Genomic DNA, 21191 nt, shown 5'->3' on the forward strand with positions numbered 1-21191 from the left:
AATCCAGATGCATAGTTTCCAGCAAAAACTTATCTCAACTAATTCAACGACTGTTTAGGCCTTAAATTTGTTTGTTCATTTTTAGAATCCATAAACATATTTCGTTACTCTCCCCAAAACCGCTATTCTTTCTAAGCCGCTACGTTAGGCACAATCTGTTTTGGAAAGAATATGGCGTGAAAAAGTGGACATACTTGACACTGAACTTTTCTCGCCTGAAAGAAAAAGATAAAAAAAAAGAAATTGCACAATTTCCATGTCTTTAGACACTGTCGTAAAGTAAAAATGAAGATTTTCGAAACAACCGGCTTTAAAAAAAACTTTCGATTTCGCCCTTAATCTATATCCAACTTTTGAATACGTCAAGGCATCAATATTTGCACTACGGAAGTCTTGACAGAGGAAAAAAAGAAAAAAACGGATACGGTAGTTATGCAGCATCCGAGCTCGTCCACTATAACAAGCATTCGAAAGTAGAAAAAAGAGCTAAGCATGAGTGAGTGCAGTAGAAAATGTTGGGGTATTGAGATTTTGCATACTGATAAAACTCAGAGCAAAGAACTGCACTGAAATGAATTTATATGGATACTATTCTTCTACATAGGCACTAGTTTTTTCAATATACTTTCCTACCGCTTTTGAATGCTCTGCTGCATAGCCATAAGCCGCTCTAACTCACTTGCCTTTGAAGCATGTCTTTGTATATCTGAACCATAGCAGGATTGCCAACCATAGGTCTAATCAACCATAGAGTCTAGTTGTAAACTAAGAAATTACACAAACACATTACTCATTTCCTGGTCATCACTTTCATATTTTTTAAGCACTTCAGAAATTTCATGACGTGCCGCTGCTTGTGCTTTTTTTGGCAAACCGTTCAACACGCTACAGATGTACTGGCTAAAATGTAAGTTGGGTGTTTTTTTCTCTTGTAAAGACGAAAGAGCTTTGACAATTTCTTGGTCAATGTCTGTATGTGCCTGGCTACCTCCAGGAGTATTCTGAGTCTTGTTACCTCCACTACTACCACATGGCTCTTGGGATGTTTTGCGCTTTCGTTCAGGCTGGATGGGAGCTAAAGGTGACATACATGATGATGAGGTTTCAGACTGCTGATTCTCCGCGGAGTTTATCCTAGCTCTTTTTGACGGCTGAAAAAGAGATTCTGCTGTCTGCTCAAACTCTTCTGAGCTCAATTCTATATGCTGAGTAAATTCGTCTTCATCATCAATTGAAGTATCTATCCTGGTCAAAGTTTCACTAACAGAAGCAATCTGCAGAGGCTCAGTCATGTTGTCCACAGTTTTTCTTAGCTGACCCGTCTCTGTCATGAAGCTGAAAAGGTGGAAATACTTCCATGTTTTTCTGTTTACTTTTGCACCATCTCCACTTTTACCTTTTTCACTGCGTCTACACTTCATATAAGTATCTCTTAGAATGTCAAACTTTTTCTTCAAAATGTATGCAAGATTCTGAACAGGCAGTCCATAATCTGAAAACAAAATCCCGGATTCTGCCATGGCTGCAAAAGAGTTTTTCTTCTTCCTACAATCTTTGAAGTCTTCTCTAGAAGAATCCCATAGCCATGGATAGTTGATACAGGTGTTGACAAGGAGTTCAATGTCACTGTCAGACCATTTTATTTTGTCCTCCATGACGATAATGGTATCCTAGGGGTTTGCAAGGTACCAGCTGGCTTCAGCTCTGGTTCTTATGCCTAAAAAGAAAAAAGGGTACAGATTACACTATTATATTATTACATTATAACATATTTACAGTATATATTGTAATATCAGTTGACTTATGCTGAGTTCCGACCTACTCACCATGGTAAGCAAACATGAAAAAAAGTTAGCAAATCCGTTCCAACCTTCTTCTCCTTACCATAGAGTTACCATGACTATTGTTCCAACCTGACATTTTTCCCTTGATTTTAGTTACCATAGTAACTTTTTGTTGACCATGCTGCTCTGCAGGGTAAGGAGCTTACTATGGTAGCTTACCATGGTAACTGGGTTGGAACTCACTCGCCAGTTGCCTCTGAAACAAATTTTTATGTAAAAAAAGTAATTGGTTTTAAGAGGTTCCTAGAAACTGGTGTTCTTTTAAAATATCTGAAATTAGCTAATTACCTTACTAATTAGCAAATTAGCTACCCTTGAAAAAAAAAAAACTTATTGTTGTTAAGAGGTTCCTAGAAACTAGTGTTTTAAAGGTAGCACCAGGGGTGCTGCATCCCTCCCCCTACACACCCCCTATGCAACACCCCTGGCGCATTCTGATTTCTGCCTAACTACTATATTCATCGATTAATGTGATGGAGCATTAGATTTATGATTATGATGTCATCTCAAACCTCTGACAATTTTATAATTTAAGAGAGTCCTGTAACTTTTGAATTTGCTGAAACATTTATGGCCTTTTCTCCCCATCATATTTCTGTACTAGACTGATTGAGCTCTACTTCTACAAAGTCAGGTTACCTAAATAAAGGTGCAGTTTAGTTCCCACTGTAGTGTGGGGTACAGAGGCCCTACCAATAGAACTGGGATATACAGTAAGAAGTGAGCTGCTTATACCCTGCTTCTACTGGACAGTAGGCTATCTGTGCAACTTTACAGCCCAATTGACTAAATAAAATACAGTAAGAAAAAAAGTTGTTTTTATCAGGGGGAACTAATCTACACCTTCTCATGTATCTCCAACGAATTTTTCTCTAATATTCTTGTGAAGTCAGCTTCTTCAGTTTTTTACCTTGATCTTGGTTGGTGGTTGTCGTTTTCTGAGTGATCTTTAAATATCTGCTTGTTCTTCAGCTACATCAACCATGCTTTGAACTACTTTTAAGGCTAAAATCTGACCAGATTTTTTTTCTGGCCAGAAAATATCAAACTCGATCTGATCGAAAAATCTGGTCAGAAAACAGTAAAATCTGGGAAAAAAATCTGGCCCGAATTCTGGAGACGAAAATCTGACCAGATTTCTGGTCAGTGAGAACAGCAATCTGGGCAGTGAGAACTTAGCTTAAATGAATACACCATTTGATGCCTTTTTTTATGCTGATTACGAATATAATAAGCATTTCTATCGGAAATGAATTTTAGCCCCCCCTAAATATGCCAATTCAGGGTTAGGTTTGGTTAGGTATAGCCTATATAGGGGGGGGGGGCTGAAATTCATTTCGGATAGAAATGCTTATTATATTCGTAATCAGCATCAGTAATCTGGATTCAGATTACTTGTTACTTAACCAAAGCATTTGTCATGGCAGGATCAAGAGCTTTAACCTAATAAAGAGCAAGCCATGGCCATTGTTGAAAACCATTTTTTGAAAAAAGTATCATTTGCTCCTGATTTAGGAATGGTAAATAAAATTTTTAACTATTCTTAATAATAAGAATTTTTTTTGAAAGCAAATTTACAGGAGTTTCTAAAAATAACCCAAAATCCCTCAAAAGTGGCTTTATATCAAATTGAGAAGCACATCATCAGAATTGCTATTGTTGGCAACACCAGCATTGTTGGCAGAGAACCGGCATGTTGAAGACCTCACTTGAAACAACAAGGGATATCATTTTTTAGGGGGGGGGGGGGATTTACACTGTTCTTTTCTTTTTTTCTTTCTATTTTTTTTGCCCCTTGCAGGGTACTGTAAAATCCTTGAGAGATGTATAAGAGATAAAGTAAAAAAGAAATTTTTGTATTTAATTGGTTTTTATAAGTTTGAATCTGAAGTGGCATAGAAAGTGCCATACGACACCTAATAAGCCCACTCTCATTGCCCTTTCCTCAGAAAATAGCAAACCACAGCCCATGGTAAACAAGAGTTTTAAAACACAAGTGAACAAAATATCTAGCAAGAAAAACATTTGCTTGAAGCTGACTAAAAGTTTATAAATATTATTTTAATTGAGGTTTGTTGCAGGAACAATTTTGGGGTATGAAATAAAGCTTAAATTTCATATAAAACAGCGCTGGATTGAAATGAAAACTTAAATTGACAATTTATGGTCCATAACCTTGAACAACAAATATCATTACTTTTTAGGTATGTACCAATGATGTTTGTTTTTTGCCCCCCCCCCCCCTCCAGAGGTGATTGGATTAAACCAGTGGCTGTATAATATTAACACAGGACTCATTAGAATAGAAATCATAATATCTAGAGCCCAAACCATGTTGCACCAAGGATTTCTACCCTAACAAAGTGTATCTTCTCCCATTTTGTACCACAAAACATTAATTTTCACCAAACAAGAGCTAAAACAGAATGGTATGCATATTCTAAGACAGCCAATCAATTTTTAACTGTTTAAATGCCAAAATGTAGGTTCTGTTTTGAGAAACGTTGAAATTAACAATAAAAAACAGCAACACTTTAAGAAATTTACTATTAAATTTCATGTGAATTATTTGTCTTGATTTACCAGTAGTTGTACTGAACCAATCATGCTCAAAATCCTCCTCAGGTCCATGCTGTGGTGTTTCTTTTGTGGAAAGTGAAGTTTTCCCCACAGTAGAGTGCAGATGATCTGCTATTATGGTACTATCCTTTCTTGCTTAGCTTAAAGCTTATTCCAATAGGCAATGCAAAGAACTCCCCCGAAAAAGAAAGTCCCCCCGGATCCCATCCCAAATACTATGAATTTGATCTATTTATGCCCCATCTTGGCTGGTCAAGCTCACGATCACACATCTTGCATGATATCTCTAATTCCGAGAGAAGGACAATGACTAGTGTTGGGGCTAATGTTACATAGATGATACTGGCTTTCAAGTGATCCTCTATCATTGCTCCAAAAAAAAGGAAAAAATTTCTCCAATCGAAATCATTTCCCCTCCCCCTCCACAAGTCTCTCCTTCCCAAAACTAAGGACTTTTCCTCCCAATTTCTCCCATTACCCCCTTTGAAATAACAAAGAGTACTGCAATAAGGGTCGCAATCTTCAATTGTTAAAATCAATGTTCTCTCTTAACATTCACCGTGATAGATCTTTGCTATTAGTTGTCCAAGATCAGAAATCAGCAGATATAATAATTAATCTAAAATCTTTCTGGATATCCCAATTAATTCATCTAAATGGATCCCAAAACAATCCACAACAAAAATAGTAGTATATGATGTTCCCCCAGAAATACCTATTCAGGAGTTAAAAGAAGGGTTCTCAGATAGGACTGGCAACACAATCCCTGTTGAAGATGTCACCCAACTTGGTAAACCCAACTCTAATGGCCTAAAAACAAGTAGATCTTTCTTATTTACAGTGAAGGAAAAAATTAATATCCCAGAAAAGTTATTCCTATTTGGGTGAATCAAACTGCAGCATACTCAATGTAAATAGAAAGAAAGTAAAAAGAAAGAGAAAAACAAGTGACTATAAAATACCAAAAAAAATCATATACAGGAGAATTCCAAAAAGGGAGAGAGCTACTTAATTCAATGATACTGCATTTAAGTCGTCAAAATCGAAACTTTGACGATTTCACATTCTCCTTGTATTTGTAAATGGTTTTCTCTTGTGGGAATTGCTTTCACTCAGAGTTTCCCTTTTGGGGATAGGGATGGAGGAAGGAGCTTATTGGAGGAGTAGAGACCCCAAACTACTTGAAAACATAGGAGGTTTGATTCAGCCTACTATTTTAATGCTATCAGCTATATGCTGGTAGTACTTAGTTTTGATTGATTTTGTCTGATAGACTTGGCATTTTTCTTGAAACTTCAAATATGGAGATACTTGATATTGGCAGATGACAGCTGAAACCGAATCAACTTCAAAAAACGAATTGGGATTGTGCCAATTCTGAAAGACCATTAAATAGTTGTAAAACCAATTTTCTAAGATAAGTTTGGTAACTTTGTAAACAAACCTCTTTGATTATGACGTGTCAGGCCGAAAATATGTAAATGCTTATGACTTAGTTAACACATTCAGAGTGGTATCCAGGCCCCAAACGTGGGTCAAGGGCCATTGATGAATTAAGAAATATTTTCAGCTTTGAAGATTTTAACAATAATTTCTAAAAATGTATTTCTGCATAAAATGCTAGAACTTGCCTATTTTTATAAATTTTTAGTATTAGAATATTAAGTGATCAATTTGATAATTTTATGGTTTTAATGTTTTGTTTCCTGTTGTAATTAGTCCCATGCAATTTGGAATTATTGGCTGGCTTTACCTCCACAGGCTCCTAAGAGCCAAAAGGCTGCATATATTTTCTTGATTTTATTCCTTTCTTCTTTTGTGGAAAGGGTAAAATTGTGTATTATAAATCTGAAAGACTCGAAAACACATGTGCTTGTGGAAGGAAAAAAAAGGATACATCAGCCCTACCCAAGCCAAAAAGGGATTTTCATTGTTTTTTTTAAGCCAGGGGACTTTAAATCCCTTATTTACGGGTTTTGGCCATTGTTATTCCATTGGCTTGATTTTTTTTTATCTGATGCCGCTTTTTTTTGGGTGGGGGTTCAGGCCTTTTTTAAATTCTTTTATATGTTTTCAAAATTTAGACTAATTTAGATTATAGTTACTAAAACATTCTAAGACCACACTGGCTATTCATGACGTAGGAAACAAAGAAAAGAGAATATATAATGAATGAAAAATAAAAAAAATAGGTGAGAAAGAACAAGCTTGGATCTGCAGAGTCCCGCGTTCATCTGGGAAATTTTACACTGGACTGGAAAATTTCAATAGACAAGTCCCTGAAATTTGAAAATAGAAGTTACAGCTTTGATTCAGCTTTGGCCCTCCATATCTTTGAAATTCTGATCATTTAGTTCTTTTTGAAGAGGCAACTTTAATATCTACTATAAATGGCCTACTGTAATCTTTTAAAGGGGCAATTGAGATGATAAAAAAAAATATAAACAGAAATTTTGCTATAAATAGAGACACAGGAGACATTTCCTTAAGCCCAACTTATTCTAACTTAATATTAAAAGACTCAATCAATATTTTCGCCCAGTCTAATTTAGGCACTTCTCTGGAGAACTATAACTGGAGAACTTCTCTGGGGCTACAATAGGATGTAATGTATAATAAAAGACGGACATAATGTATGAAAACATACAACAAGTAATAATATAAATGGATAAATGGATCTTATACCGAGTAAAGCTTAAATTGAATATACAAATCAAGTTTAAACCGAAAAAAAATATTTTGAATGAAACCCAAAATGAACAGAAATTAAATAAACAATCAATGCAAACAAACATACAATAGATACTAATATAAATGAATTAATAAATCTTAAAATGAGTGAAATTTAAGTTGAATATGCAAACCAAGCTTGAAACGAACAAAAATCACTACAAACAAGAGTTTGGGTATCTCCACTTTCTCTCACTGTAAAATTCTAAAACCTACTGCGTAATTGGCGCTTTACTGAAAACAAAATATATTACAAATATTTTCTTTTGCACATAAGATTGAAAATCAACATTTAAATTACAGTAGAATTTTGAACTGATGAGCATTCAGCAATTAATATCATTATACATCAAATATTCAGTTTAATTTATTAGTTTTTTCTAAGATTGTTCAAGAAGAATATAGTTTCACTACAAACAAAAGTTTGGATACTGCCCCTCTCCTTAATTGTAAAAACCTAAAGCCAACTGCGTCATTGGCGCTTATATATATATATATATATATATATATATATATATATATATATATATATATATATATATATATATATATATATATATATATATATATATATATATATATATATATATATATATATATATATATATATATATATATATATATATATATATATATATATATATATATATATATATATATATATATATATATATATATATATATATATATATATACATATATATATATATATATATATATATATATATACACACACACACACACACACATATATATATATATATATATATATATATATATATATATATATATATATATATATATATATATATATTTATTTATTTTTATCGCCTAAGTAAGATAAAGATCTTATTAAGGTTTTGCATATAATACAAATAAATACTTATATAGTATATATAGTGTATATATATATATATATATATATATATATATATATATATATATATATATATATATATATATATATATATACTCGCTCTTTACGCTAAAGTTTTTTATTGTTTAAAAAACTAGGGTTGTGGGAAAGTCAAACTTTAGCTTAAAGAGCGAGGCGTTGAGGAGGGAACAGCCCCTCTCATATACGGAATAATTTCTGTTCGTTTTAAGTTTTAATGTCGGTCCTTACATTCAGTTAAAAAAAAACTTGTTTTTTTATTTAATTTTTGAATGTTTTTGAATAAATGCAGGTTTTGATTTTGGCTCACCGTACATGAATAATCAACACCAAATTTGCATATTAGTTTGACTTTTTTTTTGTTAAATGGGTTTCTCGAAAGTTGTTTAATTTTATTTACGAAAGTTTTTATTAATAATAAATATACATAACTTACGAATTAACTTAGGTAACGAACTTCTATATTCATATATTTTTAATACGTATATGAAGGGGTTTGCCCCGTAGTCAATACCTCGCTCTTTATGCTAAAGTTCGAATTTTGTTCCAATTCTATAAAAATGACCCTTCAATCACAAAGGCCATTAATTAGTATAAATAGCTCTTATAAAAGTACTAAAAAATATTTGGCTTAAAGAGCAAGGTATTGACTAGGGGGCAAACCCAATCATATGCGTAATATTTTCTGTTTGTTTTAAGTCTTGATGTTGCTCCTTACTTTCAGTTGAAAAACTTTTTTTTTAATATAATTTCTGATCTTTTTTTTAAATAATGCTGGGAGATCCGGCGCCCCCTTCATAGCAATGTCCCTTCCCCCATGAAAACTTCCTCCATGTAAAGATCCTCCCACATAAACCCCGACCCATCCCCCCCCCCACTACCAGAAAAATCCTCCTGAAAACGTCTGTAAACTTCCCAATAACCAATACTGTATTCTAACATTGGGTAAAGTCCATAACTTTCAGCCCTCCCCCCGGGGAATTTGGGGGATTAAGTCATCCTAAAAGACATAGTTATCATATTGTCGACCATGCTGAACAAAATGGCTATCTCAAAATTTTGATCGGGTGATTTTGGGGAAAAAATGAGCGTGCGAGGGGGCCTTGGTGCCCTCCCTTTTTTTATTCACTTAAAAAGGGCACTTGAACTTTTAATTTCCGTTCCAATGAGCCCTCCCACGATATTCTAGAACAAATGGGTCGATACGATTACCCCTAGGAAAAAAAAATAAACACGCATCCGGGATCTTTCTTCTGGCAAAAAATACAAAATTCCACATTTTTGGAGTTAGGAGCTTGAAATTTCTAGTAAAATCTAGTAAGGATTTTCTAGGCAGGAGTTTGTGCCAAAACTAGGAAATTTGCAAAAAGAAAAACTGAATTTTTCGGGAAGTTGGTTTGGGATTATTTTGTTTGTGACCGCTCTTAAATGCCATTCATTAAGCTTTTTTTCAGTAAGATAAGCTTTACACTTCGGTGATGAGAAGAGAAATTGTCAATCTTGTTTAAAGACTAAAAGCGACCACCAAGGAATTCAGTTTAATCCGGAACTGATTTGAGAATTAAAGCAAAAATATCAACTTTTCCAAATACTTTTTTTTGTTCTCTAAAGTGCTGTGCCTAATCATTTAATATGGACTCAAACGACGCTTTTATTCACGGGACGCTTTTATTATTGCTATATATTATTTTATATATTCTATATATTGCTTCATTATTTTGTATATTGCTATATGCAATATCGAAACTCTTTTCTGCGATCTTTCCTGAATGCTCTGATCTTTCCTGCTGCCCGCCGATAAAGCTTCCTGCAGAACAACATGAAAGACCTTTTTTAAAGGCGGCAGAGTTATGTCTGTTGGAGTACATTGGCAAAAGTAGTCTCTGGGATATTGACAGACTCGTTTTGTTTCCAAATCCAATTGGAAAAATTGGAAGTCAAGAGCAAAGTGGGTTCGAAGCAGAATACAAAGTTTACTCTGAATTGGAACAATTAAAACATAATATTTATGTGTTTTACAGTCTTCAAGATAAAAATGAAGAGTTGAGCGATTTTTTGCTAATAACCAAATCGTCAATCATTATTTTAGAGGTTAAAGCTTTTGCACTGAAAGACAACCCATCAGAAAAAAATTACGAAATAATGGAAAAGACCATCTTAAAAGAAGGAATACCTTTGACCCAAAAGGAACGTGTGACTGGGAACATCCGAAAATTTCTAGCTGACCACGGGTGCTGTGATTCTCTTTCCATTCATTTTTTCAATCTTTATGTGAACTCTATTCTCCCGAAGCCAACTGACTGCAACTTTGAATTGTTTAATTCAAATATTTTATTTGAAGATGCATTATTTCAAGACAATTATTTAGAAAAAATCAATGAATTGTGCGTGGAAGGGTTGGATCCAGTATCAGTGGACGAAAAGAGTAGATATGCAATCAGGACACTATTAGCAAGGTTAGTGATCTTTATTCTTATCGGTTTAGTTTTCAAAATGAAAGTTCTATGTTAGTGAATATTTAGGAGAATATTGAATATCTTGTTCAAACTCATTGAACATCTGTTGAACCTAGAAATTCTTCATAGATAGTGTCTGAGACAAAAAGTAATCACCGAGCTTCTTTGTTTCTGGGTTGTTACTAAAATCAAGGCCAGGGGTAGATGTCTCATAACATCGAGACCCAAATATATAGAAAACCTGGATAATACCTTTTCATGCCCAGTACCGTGTGAAATCCAATAAATAAAACAGGACTAAGGGCAAACAATCTTATCTCCCTTTCTAGTAGCTAAGGAGTTCAATGTGCTTGTTTGAAACTGTCTAAACTAAACCATTTTTCAGTTTAAAGATTTTTGACAGTGTCCTAAGGGGTGGGCCTCTAGAGAGTATTTTCTAGCTTCCTCAATTCTCACTCTTTATGCTACGGTCTTAAAGTTCTTCTAAAAAATTCAAATGTAACAGTCTATGTTTTTGAGCAGTCTTTCGTAAAGAATGGTGATAAAAATTTAACCTCAGTACGAAAAGGAGTTAGGTTTGAGGAAGGGACAGCCCTTGTCATAGGCAGAATGGTGGGCGTGTAACTGAACCCTCGTGTAGCTAACTAAAAGCAACCGAACCCCCGTACAACTAAACCCCTTGTAACCTAACCCCCGTGCAACTGAACCTTATTTAACTGAACCCTTGTGCAACTGAACTTTATTCAACTGAACCTTCGTAAAAATCTACCCCCATGAAACCCAACACCAATAAACAAAGCCCTTTTGTAACTAAATGCTCTTACAACAGAACTCTTGTGTAACTGAACCCCCGTTCTTAGTTTTTCGTATTCTACAAATATGAGGTAATATCCTGGGGTAAAAGACAAATTAGAATCTTCACATTTTCTTCTTTGTTGTAATTGTTTGATTTTAAAGTCGTGAAATAAATGTCTGTCAAGATCATTCACAAAAAAAAACTTTTGTTGGCACAAAACAAAAGAGAAATTTGGACGTTGCAAACTGTTAGACCCGGATTTATGTCCTTTTTTATGTCTGTCAATTGGGGCTCTCTTGGCCTTATCCCTGCCTACATACTTTGATGGTTTCTTATAACATTTCTTTATTTGTGTTATTTTTTTTTATTGCTTTTTTTTATAGTGTTTGGTTTGAAAAAAGCCTGTTTTGATGGATATCCGAGACAGAAGCTGTTTCCCTTTTGGATGAATCTCTTTCTTGAATTTTTTTTCTTTTAGAGGAATTAGACCTTTCCTTAATGTCGAGTAATAAATATCTATTATGAAAATACCTGAACTTTATGAATTTATATTACACTCAGGATGAGTTCTCAGGATTTCAGGCGGATTTTAGGACTTGTATTCTGATTTCGAGCTGCTGTGACAATAGCTGCCAGACAAAGTCTAAAATTTTCAAGTGGATGAACAAAAAATGAACAATGACATGGTCTTTGGAAAATTTAAATACCAAAGAACTGATTTTTTTCCTGAGTTGGTCATCTTTGTCAAAGTCCCTTAGGTTTAATCTATTCACACTGACAGTTAACTGGTAATCGGAAAAATCAACTTTTGGTCAATTTCGGGGTGTCAAGTGCCACTGAAGCCAACATTTATTTTAAACTATTTGTTTAATACATTTCGCACGCTTTTTTTCAATTATAAAAAAAAATAAAAGTTTTCGAAAGATAAGTAAAGAACCATATTAAACTTAGAATGTACTTTAGCGTGCTAAATGGACACTGCAGATGCCGTAGTAGCAATGAGAATGGATAATACAATCATCTTTCGTATCGATGCTTGAGTTTTCTTTTATAAACTAAACATGTTACTACCTTCATTAAAGTCAATTCTAACCAAGTTGTTGATGTTTAATTCAAACTCTAAGCACAGTTTAATAATCTGATTAGCAAGACATACGCCTTCAGGTCATTCGCAGTGTTGGAGCAATAAAACCTTTCTTCTATTTGATGATCGACATAAAAACAGATTAACAAGCTTTTTTTGAAGTTCTTTCTATTCGCCTGAAGTTTTTTGCCGTCATCTTATGCTATCACTTTTTATCTGCACATACAATATACCTATGATTTTTTGGTTTTGAACTTAGGTTTGCTAATAAAGATCAATAACTGATTTTAGATAATCAGAAGAAGTTGTAGGTGGTTTTACATTTACGTGGGTTGTTTTGGTTTTGTAAGGTTGAGCTAAAATTCTGTTAGTTGATTCATTTTTCATTATACAATTTTGTTCCAATACATCATAGTATGCGTATACAGTTTAATTTTAATTGAATGAGCTACCTCTCGATCATTTAAGAACATCGAAAAAGGAAAATGGTGTATAAAACTGCAAACAAATATAATTGATTAGTAATCCCTTTGAGTGGAATGGTTTTGCTAGGAATGAGATTAGACCCTTGCCTTAACAAGTTGTAGAGTACTGGTCAAAGTATTGACTAGTTGACTAGCTTTATTGACTAGTTGCCCTTTTTTTAAAAAAAAAATGATAGAGATTGTTGACAGTTCCGTTTTATCATTATAATATCTGCCAAACCTTTTTGTTTGTTAAGCATCACTGATTCACTTCCTTTTTAAATATCCCTGAGTCACATCGAGTCAAATACTAAAAATGCAGCTTTCAACCTCATCCAACACAATCACAATAAGTACGAATTGCTGGAGACTCGAGCAAAGTGATGAGATGACCAAAGGAAGTACGATTTAGGCAGGTATGAAAAATTGTAGCACTTCCATTGTATCATCAAAGTATACAAAAAGAAAATTAAGGCGGGTGCTAAGAGCAAGAAACTAAATTCTTTAAATAATCTTCTTGGGAATTTTGGGGGTTGAAGTTGGCCCCCAGTCCCTCCGCTCTAAATACGCCAAACACACACAAATATATATATATATATATATATATATATATATATATATATATATATATATATATATATATATATATATATATATATATATATATATATATATATATATATATAATATATATATAAATATATATATATATATATATATATAAATATATAAATATATAATAATATATATATATAATATATATAATATATATATATATATATATATATTATATATATATATATATATATATAATATATATATATATATTATATAATATATATATATATAATTTATATATAATTTATATTATATTGATATTAATTATAATTTATAATATAATTACTCGTATATTATATTTTTTATATTTATAATTTATATTAAATTATATTATATATTATATATAATTACATAACATATATATATAAATATATATATATGCATTATATATTATAATTATATATATTATATATGTGACCATAATATTGATAGCTTTTAATATACAGCTAAAATTCTCTGAAAACACTCAAGTATGCTCAGTTTTCAATAGAGCTCTTGATTTTAGAATTCTACACATACTGAGAATTCAGACTCCTTGAGATAATTTTACAGAAATATCTTAACTCATTTTTGTATACTATTTTTTCTTTCTTTTATTTTTTAAACATTCGCTATAAAACTTACTTAAAGGTCTTTGTTTGATTTAGGCAATGAAACAAAAAAAATTGAATATTATTTTTGGTTAAAATAGGACTTTTGGTTCCAATTCCTACCTTCCTTAATATTTTTTTAGTTTTTACTTGCTAAGAAGGTTAGCAGGAGGAGGCTTTGTGAGGCGCGATGGCAAACCTACAGTTAATGAGTTTTCACCGTGAGGATTAAAATATTACCCGTATTAAACCTCCCAGCCATTTAACTTGAGGAATGACATCAAAAATGCCTTAATTATGGTGCCATATGACTTTATGAGATAAAGATATTTTGAAGGATTTTCAAAAACCGTGTTGAAAAAGGCAATAGCTCTTAAATGAACCATTGAATACCTTTCTGCAATTTTGCAGTAACCTGTTTGCTATCCGTAATCTTATAATTCCCATTTGTCAGTATTATGGCCCTCTTTTTGGTAAAAAGTGTTTTGTGCAAGAAAATGGTAAATAACAGCCAATTTGCAGTGACACAAGTTGGTTTGGTAATTTAGAAAAACATTATGTATCATAGTTTTTGTTTCAAATGGCCCATATCCAAATATTGTGCGGCTATTGGTTTGATATGATCATCCTTGGGGAAATTACTGATTTTTAACAACTGATTTTTCTTATGGTTCTAATTGGGGACTGTAATTTTCCTTAGACTTTCATATTATGGCGATTCCAATGGTTTTGTATTCATTTTACCAGACTAAAGATTGCACGGAGTTTTGGCTCAATTAAAAAAATAGATAGATTTGTTTTCGCAATAACCTTTTTAATATTAAGATTAAACAATGAAATAGCTATCATTCTTGAATCTGCTTCAAACTGTTTTGAAAACATGTTTTAAGGCATCCCGCTACCATGGGTAGTGGTCCACTCTTTACCAGTATTACAGCTGCTACAACCTCATTGCTGTGTTTATTTGCGTAATAAATCTGTGAAGGAAGAGACCCCTTCTTTCAAAAGGGGGGTCAGTTTATGGGACATATTTGACACTGACTCAGTGCAAATCTTCTTTGCAATTATCCTAGAAAAACTCCTAACTTGTTTCTTAGGCTAAAACAGAGTTTATAGATTAAGTTCATTTGACCATTATTTCACCATCATTAAATTGTAGGTGATGAAAGACCCTGTTAGGCACTGAAGACAGCTGAGTAGTCTTTGCCAGAATATTTACTTTATTTTTTGGTCTTCATTTGCTGAAAATTTGTCCTCAATTGCATGTTGTATCTTCTTTCTTTTTTTTTTTACTGTTGATATGTGTTGAAATGAAAAGTCAGGATGTGTAAATATCAAACAGGACTCAACTGAAAATCTCTTAAAGTTGACCACCTTAAAGCATGATATTGATCAGAATTTAATGCAATTTATAGATCATTATCAGATCATAAACATATGATCAGTTTAAAGATCATAATATTAATGTAAATATACTATGCATGGGCAAACACACTTTCAATCCCTACCAGATCTCAAGATATTACGATTTCCAATTTTTTCAGTTTTGATTTTATCGTGAAGTTTGTCTATTCTTATATTGGTGTTAATTATTCTTTTGAAAAAATTTTCCTTGTAAAATTTTAGGTGATCATAAAATTTTAGACCCTGTTAGGAAACAAAAAGTTTTTAAGCTTTTTAAAGTTTAAGAACCATCATTATCTTAATCTTGAGTTTGCAGTGAAGCAAGCAGCTATTTTTTGTCTTTAATCTCATTGTCGGTTTTTCAGGCTCTATGGCTTACACATTAGTTATATAAAAACTAATTACCAGTGGGATGTTATGAAACCAGAACAAATTATAAAGAAAGCCCTAGACGAAGAGTACAGAAAGAAGAAAAGAAAGAAAACAAACAGAGAGGTAGCAGGCATATTCTTGACCCCTGCACAGAAAGCGATTGTAGAGTGTGATCATCCCTTTTTAGTGATCAAAGGTCTACCAGGGACTGGGAAAACTTATTGCTTAATATTCAAGGTGGTCAATGTGTTTTTGGAACTTTTGCAGTTGCACAGGGATCAACCACACAGATCAAAAGAACTAATAATTGTCGTTCATAGAAATAAGAATACTATACATTGGATTAGAGAAATGATTCTGCAAACCCTCAAAAAACAAATAGAACGACAAACTAACAACAGGAAAGAAAAAACTAAAGAAATTCGGAAAGAAGTTCGGAAACTAATAAAATTCATTTTTGGCAGTGACTTAATTGATATTGAGACACAAGAGGTTTTTCGGGCTGAAGAATATGATGTCGAGACAAGATTTAAAGTGTTTGTTGATGATTTCAATTCGGAATGTGTAGTGAGATGTATTGAAAAAAATCTGAAATCAATTGAAATTAGTAACGTAATTGAAAGGTCTAATTTCTGCTGGTTGACAACGTATTCGGACTTTTTTTCATTGGCCGTATTCGGATTTTTTCCTACAATACGCAAATATGAAGATAATTTGAAGTTTTACTTTGTAAATCTTACAGATAGTCTGAGATATACAGGCAGCATACACAGCCTTTTAAACCTAGTTTATGGAACAGATGATATGAGGAAAGAGTCTCAACTTAATGGAATTGATTTTAATCCAGGAACTCGAGTTGTTGGAGAAAAACCGCAGTTTATTTGTGTAAAAGATTGTAATGCAATGAAAGATGAAGTACATGAGCTGCTTCGAAAATTGAATGGAAAGGGAATTAAGAGAAATGAAATAGCTGTTATCAAAACTGGGGTGTCAAAGGATGTGATAAGGGATTTATTGCTAAAAGATTGGAACAAAAATGTGTAAGTAAACATAATCACTAATTTTTATATTAAGCTTTGAAGATTTTATAATGAAGGATATTCAGAATATTTTCTCATCTATGATGAGTAAAAGGGAATCGTCATAGGACAATAGTTCGTCATAGGGTTGTTGTATGATATTCAGTAAATTATCAATTAAACTTCTCTCCATAGATGAACACTTCGAATTGAAAATCTGTTTAACAATCACTCTTATCTTATGAAAATTCTATATTTATTTACAAAACAAATAGACCTAAGCGAAGAGGGAACACAGATCCTCTTATTATTAAAAGCTACCCTGGGTCAGATATTGAAGACCAACAGAAACTACGTTTAAAAGCGTTTAAAATAATTAAACAATAGAATAAATTTTCTTAAAATGAGTTTTTCTTGCCAAAGAGAAACACAATTAACATTTATATTTACACAATTAACATTTATATATACAGAGTTTCATGACCAAATGGACTAATTTGTTCGTATTTGCTCCAAGCAATTAGATATTGCACTTCACTCTCTAGATTTTAGTTTACTTTATTTAAAAATTAAGTCATACAAATCACAATCCTATCAAAAGTTGCAATAAAACTGAAAAAAAACAAAAACTTGAAGGAGGAACAACTAGGGCAAATATTGAAGATTGCAAATATTGTTTAAAATAGTAAAATACAAAATTGATTACCATAAAAATATGTACATTAGGAAATTTTTTACTTACTTTGTGAGGCATTTTTTCTGTATTTTAATATATTTTTTTTCAAGATATATTTTGAAACCATTATTTTCTGCAAAATTATGTGTCTATGATAACTATTTGACTTAAAAGAATTAAAGGCTTTTCCCTTTGAACTGCTTAGCTTACGATTGATTTAAGAGAGGGTAGCACTAGGCTTTAAAACTATGGTAAATAAATATATATTGTTAGAACCTACAATGTTCTATATCATTGTCTATTCTAGGACCGGACCAGCAGCTTTCAAGAGCGAGGCAAGTAATCTGTTGAGTAAATTGGAAATTGGTGATGACATTCTTGACATTGAAGACGTTCATTCTATGTGTTTGCTTCATGATTATGAAATGGGTTTTCCACTACGAGGGATAGAATTTTCCCATGTTATTGTATGTGTTACCCAGCTGCCTAATTCGTTTACAAACAAAGACAAATTAACAGCTATCAGAGAAGAAATAAGAAACAAAGGATTCTGGAGGACAGAGATTTTCATTGAAAGGATTCGAAGACTAAACATCGAATTCTATAGGGCTTATGATGCTTATGATCTGATGGAAGCCATAAGTAGGGCATTAATAGGTGTCACTATTGTCTATACAGAGGGAGATTTATTCCTCAGTCAAATAGCAGAACAATTTAAAGGTGTTTCTCCAGAAATTTGTCAGAATTGTGCTTACAGCAAAACAAATAATAGGGAAGAACTCTTTATACAGTACGATACGATGCAATCGTATGAATTTTATAAAAATCGTTTTAAAAAAAATTCGAAACCTTACCTTATCGTACCTTACGAAACCTTACCTAGAAACCTTACAATCCAGATACTTCTAGGTACGGTACATTCGTAATGGATTTGCTATGATGATTTACAACAAATGGAGATTGCTGCAACCATGACTCCACGTTAAATTCTTTTTATCTGTTGTTGCTTTTCTCTTTGTTAGGTTTTTTAATTCTTCCTATCTGGATTGTTCAGTGTTCTATGTTTTGTTACTGTTCTTTTAATGTTCAAGTCAACAAGATCAGTAAATAAGTCTATTCGTCTATTCACTATTCGAATTTTTTCATCTTTTTCTTGTCTCTGTCTTATTGTCGTCTTTTTTTCGTCTGTCGTCAAGTCTAAATTAATATTTTTGGTCTTAGGTTTTTTATTTGGTCTTTATATAAAAAAAATGTATATATATTGCTTTATATTGTATTTCTTTATAATTAAAATTCTTTATATTTATATTTTTTATATTTTTGAATATTTCTCTCTGTCAGTGTTTTGTTTTGGGTTGTGTAATGATGACTAGTATGACAAACTTTGACAAACTTCAAATGGCACTTATTGATTCTATCTAAATAAAAATTTGTTTATATTTCATATAAATAATATTTATATAAAATATAAATATATATATATATATATATATATATATATATATATATATATATATATATATATATATATATATATATATATATATATATATATATATATATATATATATATATATATATACTATATATAAATATATTATATAATATATTCTATATAAATTATATAAATATTATAAATATATATAATTTATATAAAACATAAATTATAAAATAGAATTTTATAAAAATTTTATATAAAATATAAATATATATATAATATAATATATATTATATATAAATATATTATATATAAATTATATAAATATATATTATTATTATAAAATATAAGGGATGACTTGTGTTATTCAAACTTCAAAGGGCACTTATTGATTCTATCTAAATAAAAATTAGTTTATATTTTATATAAATAATATTTATAGTTAAAAGATTAATTATATTTTATATAAATAATATTTATATAAAATATAAATATATATATATAATATAACATATATTATATATAAATATATTATATGATATATTCTATATAAATTATATAAATATTATAAATATATATAATTTATATAAAACATAAATTATAAAATAGAATTATATAAAATATAAATATATATATAATATAATATATATTATATATAAACATATTATATAATATATTATATATAGATTATATAAATATATATTATTATTATAAATTATAAGGGATGACTTGTGTTATTCAAACTTCAAAGGGCACTTATTGATTCTATCTAAATAAAAATTAGTTTATATTTTAAATAAATAATATTTATATTTTAAAATATAAATAATATTTATATAAAATATAAATCGGAGTGTGGACACGTCCCGCTAGTTGCAAACCCTCTTCCAGCAATAGGTTAAATTGTATGGCACTGCCGGATACCATCGTGGGAGGATCCCCTCCAGGAGGACAACTGCGAAAGGGCGGAAGATCCAGACCTGGACAGCGGCCTCTGCAAGTTGACGGAGAGGAGTGGCTTGCTGCCGTCAATGAATAAGCCAAGAAACCATATCTTTTCAAAATATGAACACAGGCTCAAAAGATCAAAGTAGAAGTGCTACTGCGTCCGGGGAAACTGACGACCCTTGTGATTTGATGATGATAAGGAATGAGAATGATGATGAATTTGCTAACGCGTATGGGGAAGCTGACGACCATAGGCCTAGGACGACTCCCAGACGGGATGAGAGTTTAATATCGGCGAAAAACACTCTCAATATTGGTACACTAAATACCCGGACTTTAACTAAACCTGGCAAAATGGATCTGGTGTTGAAAGAGATTGATAGATACAAGTGGGATATAGTCGGTATGTCGGAGACGCACCTTCCTCGAATCGGAGAAGAAAATATCCTTGAAACCACTTTCCTACTGTCGGGACGTTCTGATGGTGTCCATTGGCAGGGTGTAGGCTTCATCCTCTCTCCGACCGCCTATAAGTCACTAATGACCTTCACTCCTGTATTGGAGAGAATAGCGACCATCCGCCTAAAAGGGCCCATTAAAAATCTCTCAGTCGTCCAGATATATGCCCCAGATTCAGCCCGTAGTGAAGAGGAGTGCGACCAATTCTACTTTCAGCTACAAAGCGTCACTGACCAGATCCCCAAAAATGATATACTTATCGTGTTGGGTGACTTTAATGCGATAGTTGGCAGTTGCCATGCAGGTCGAAAAGATGTCATGGGCCCACACGGACATGGCCGTCTTAATGCAAGGGGAGAACGGCTTATTGAATTATGCAGGGAGAATGAACTCTACATCACTAATACCGCTTTTAAGCACAGACACCGCCGAAGATCGACTACGTCCTGATATCCAAACGTTAGAAGTCATCTGTAATGGACACTGTCTCACTACCCGGTGGAGATTTTCACTCGGACCACTCACTCCTAATGTCCAAAATCAAGTTGGGGTTAAATCATCTCCCAAAAACCACAAAAATCCCAAGATTCCGAACGGAACTCCTCCGAGACCCCACCAAAAAAGCCACGTATAACTCTAGCCTGTCTAAAAAATTTCATGACATCTTGAGTGCATCCAATCCACTCACAACTCCCGAAGAGATTGATCGCTTGGCTGAACATGCCACCTTTGCAATCCTCGAGACTGCAAGCGAGATCCTTGGTAGAAAAGCCAAAGTTGAAAAGCCTTGGATCACTGAAGAAATAATTTGATTATGC

The 21191-nt window shown here is 32.3% G+C and overlaps 2 protein-coding genes across 2 annotated transcripts; both read left to right on the forward strand.

Moving 5' to 3' along the window:
• The first annotated feature begins 9508 nt into the window (after nt 1-9508).
• Nucleotides 9509-18806, forward strand: LOC148942457 (uncharacterized). Its single transcript, XM_089101982.1, has 3 exons — nt 9509-10505; nt 15827-16873; nt 17836-18806. The coding sequence occupies exons 1-3, from the start codon at nt 9682-9684 to the stop codon at nt 18452-18454; spliced, it is 2490 nt and encodes an 829-aa protein (XP_088958108.1). The 5' UTR covers nt 9509-9681; the 3' UTR covers nt 18455-18806.
• A 1225-nt stretch (nt 18807-20031) lies between these two features.
• Nucleotides 20032-20823, forward strand: LOC148942458 (protein CFDP2-like). Its single transcript, XM_089102711.1, has one exon. It carries the CDS (start codon nt 20032-20034, stop codon nt 20821-20823), a length of 792 nt encoding a protein of 263 aa, XP_088958837.1.
• The last annotated feature ends 368 nt before the right edge of the window (nt 20824-21191 follow it).

This window comes from Artemia sp. Qi Xiang Cuo, chromosome 16 (genome assembly GCF_049724085.1).
Source record: "Artemia sp. Qi Xiang Cuo chromosome 16, ASM4972408v1, whole genome shotgun sequence".
In the NCBI taxonomy this organism is placed as follows: Eukaryota; Metazoa; Arthropoda; class Branchiopoda; order Anostraca; family Artemiidae; genus Artemia; species Artemia sp. Qi Xiang Cuo.

Coding starts and splice junctions, on each gene's coding strand:
- LOC148942457 (XM_089101982.1), top strand. CDS start 9,682: ATGGACTCAAACGACGCTTTTATTCACGGGACGCTTTTATTATTGCTA. Junction 10,506..15,826: donor ATCAGGACACTATTAGCAAG/GTTAGTGATCTT, acceptor TCGGTTTTTCAG/GCTCTATGGCTTACACATTA. Junction 16,874..17,835: donor AAAGATTGGAACAAAAATGT/GTAAGTAAACAT, acceptor TGTCTATTCTAG/GACCGGACCAGCAGCTTTCA.
- LOC148942458 (XM_089102711.1), top strand. CDS start 20,032: ATGAACACAGGCTCAAAAGATCAAAGTAGAAGTGCTACTGCGTCCGGG.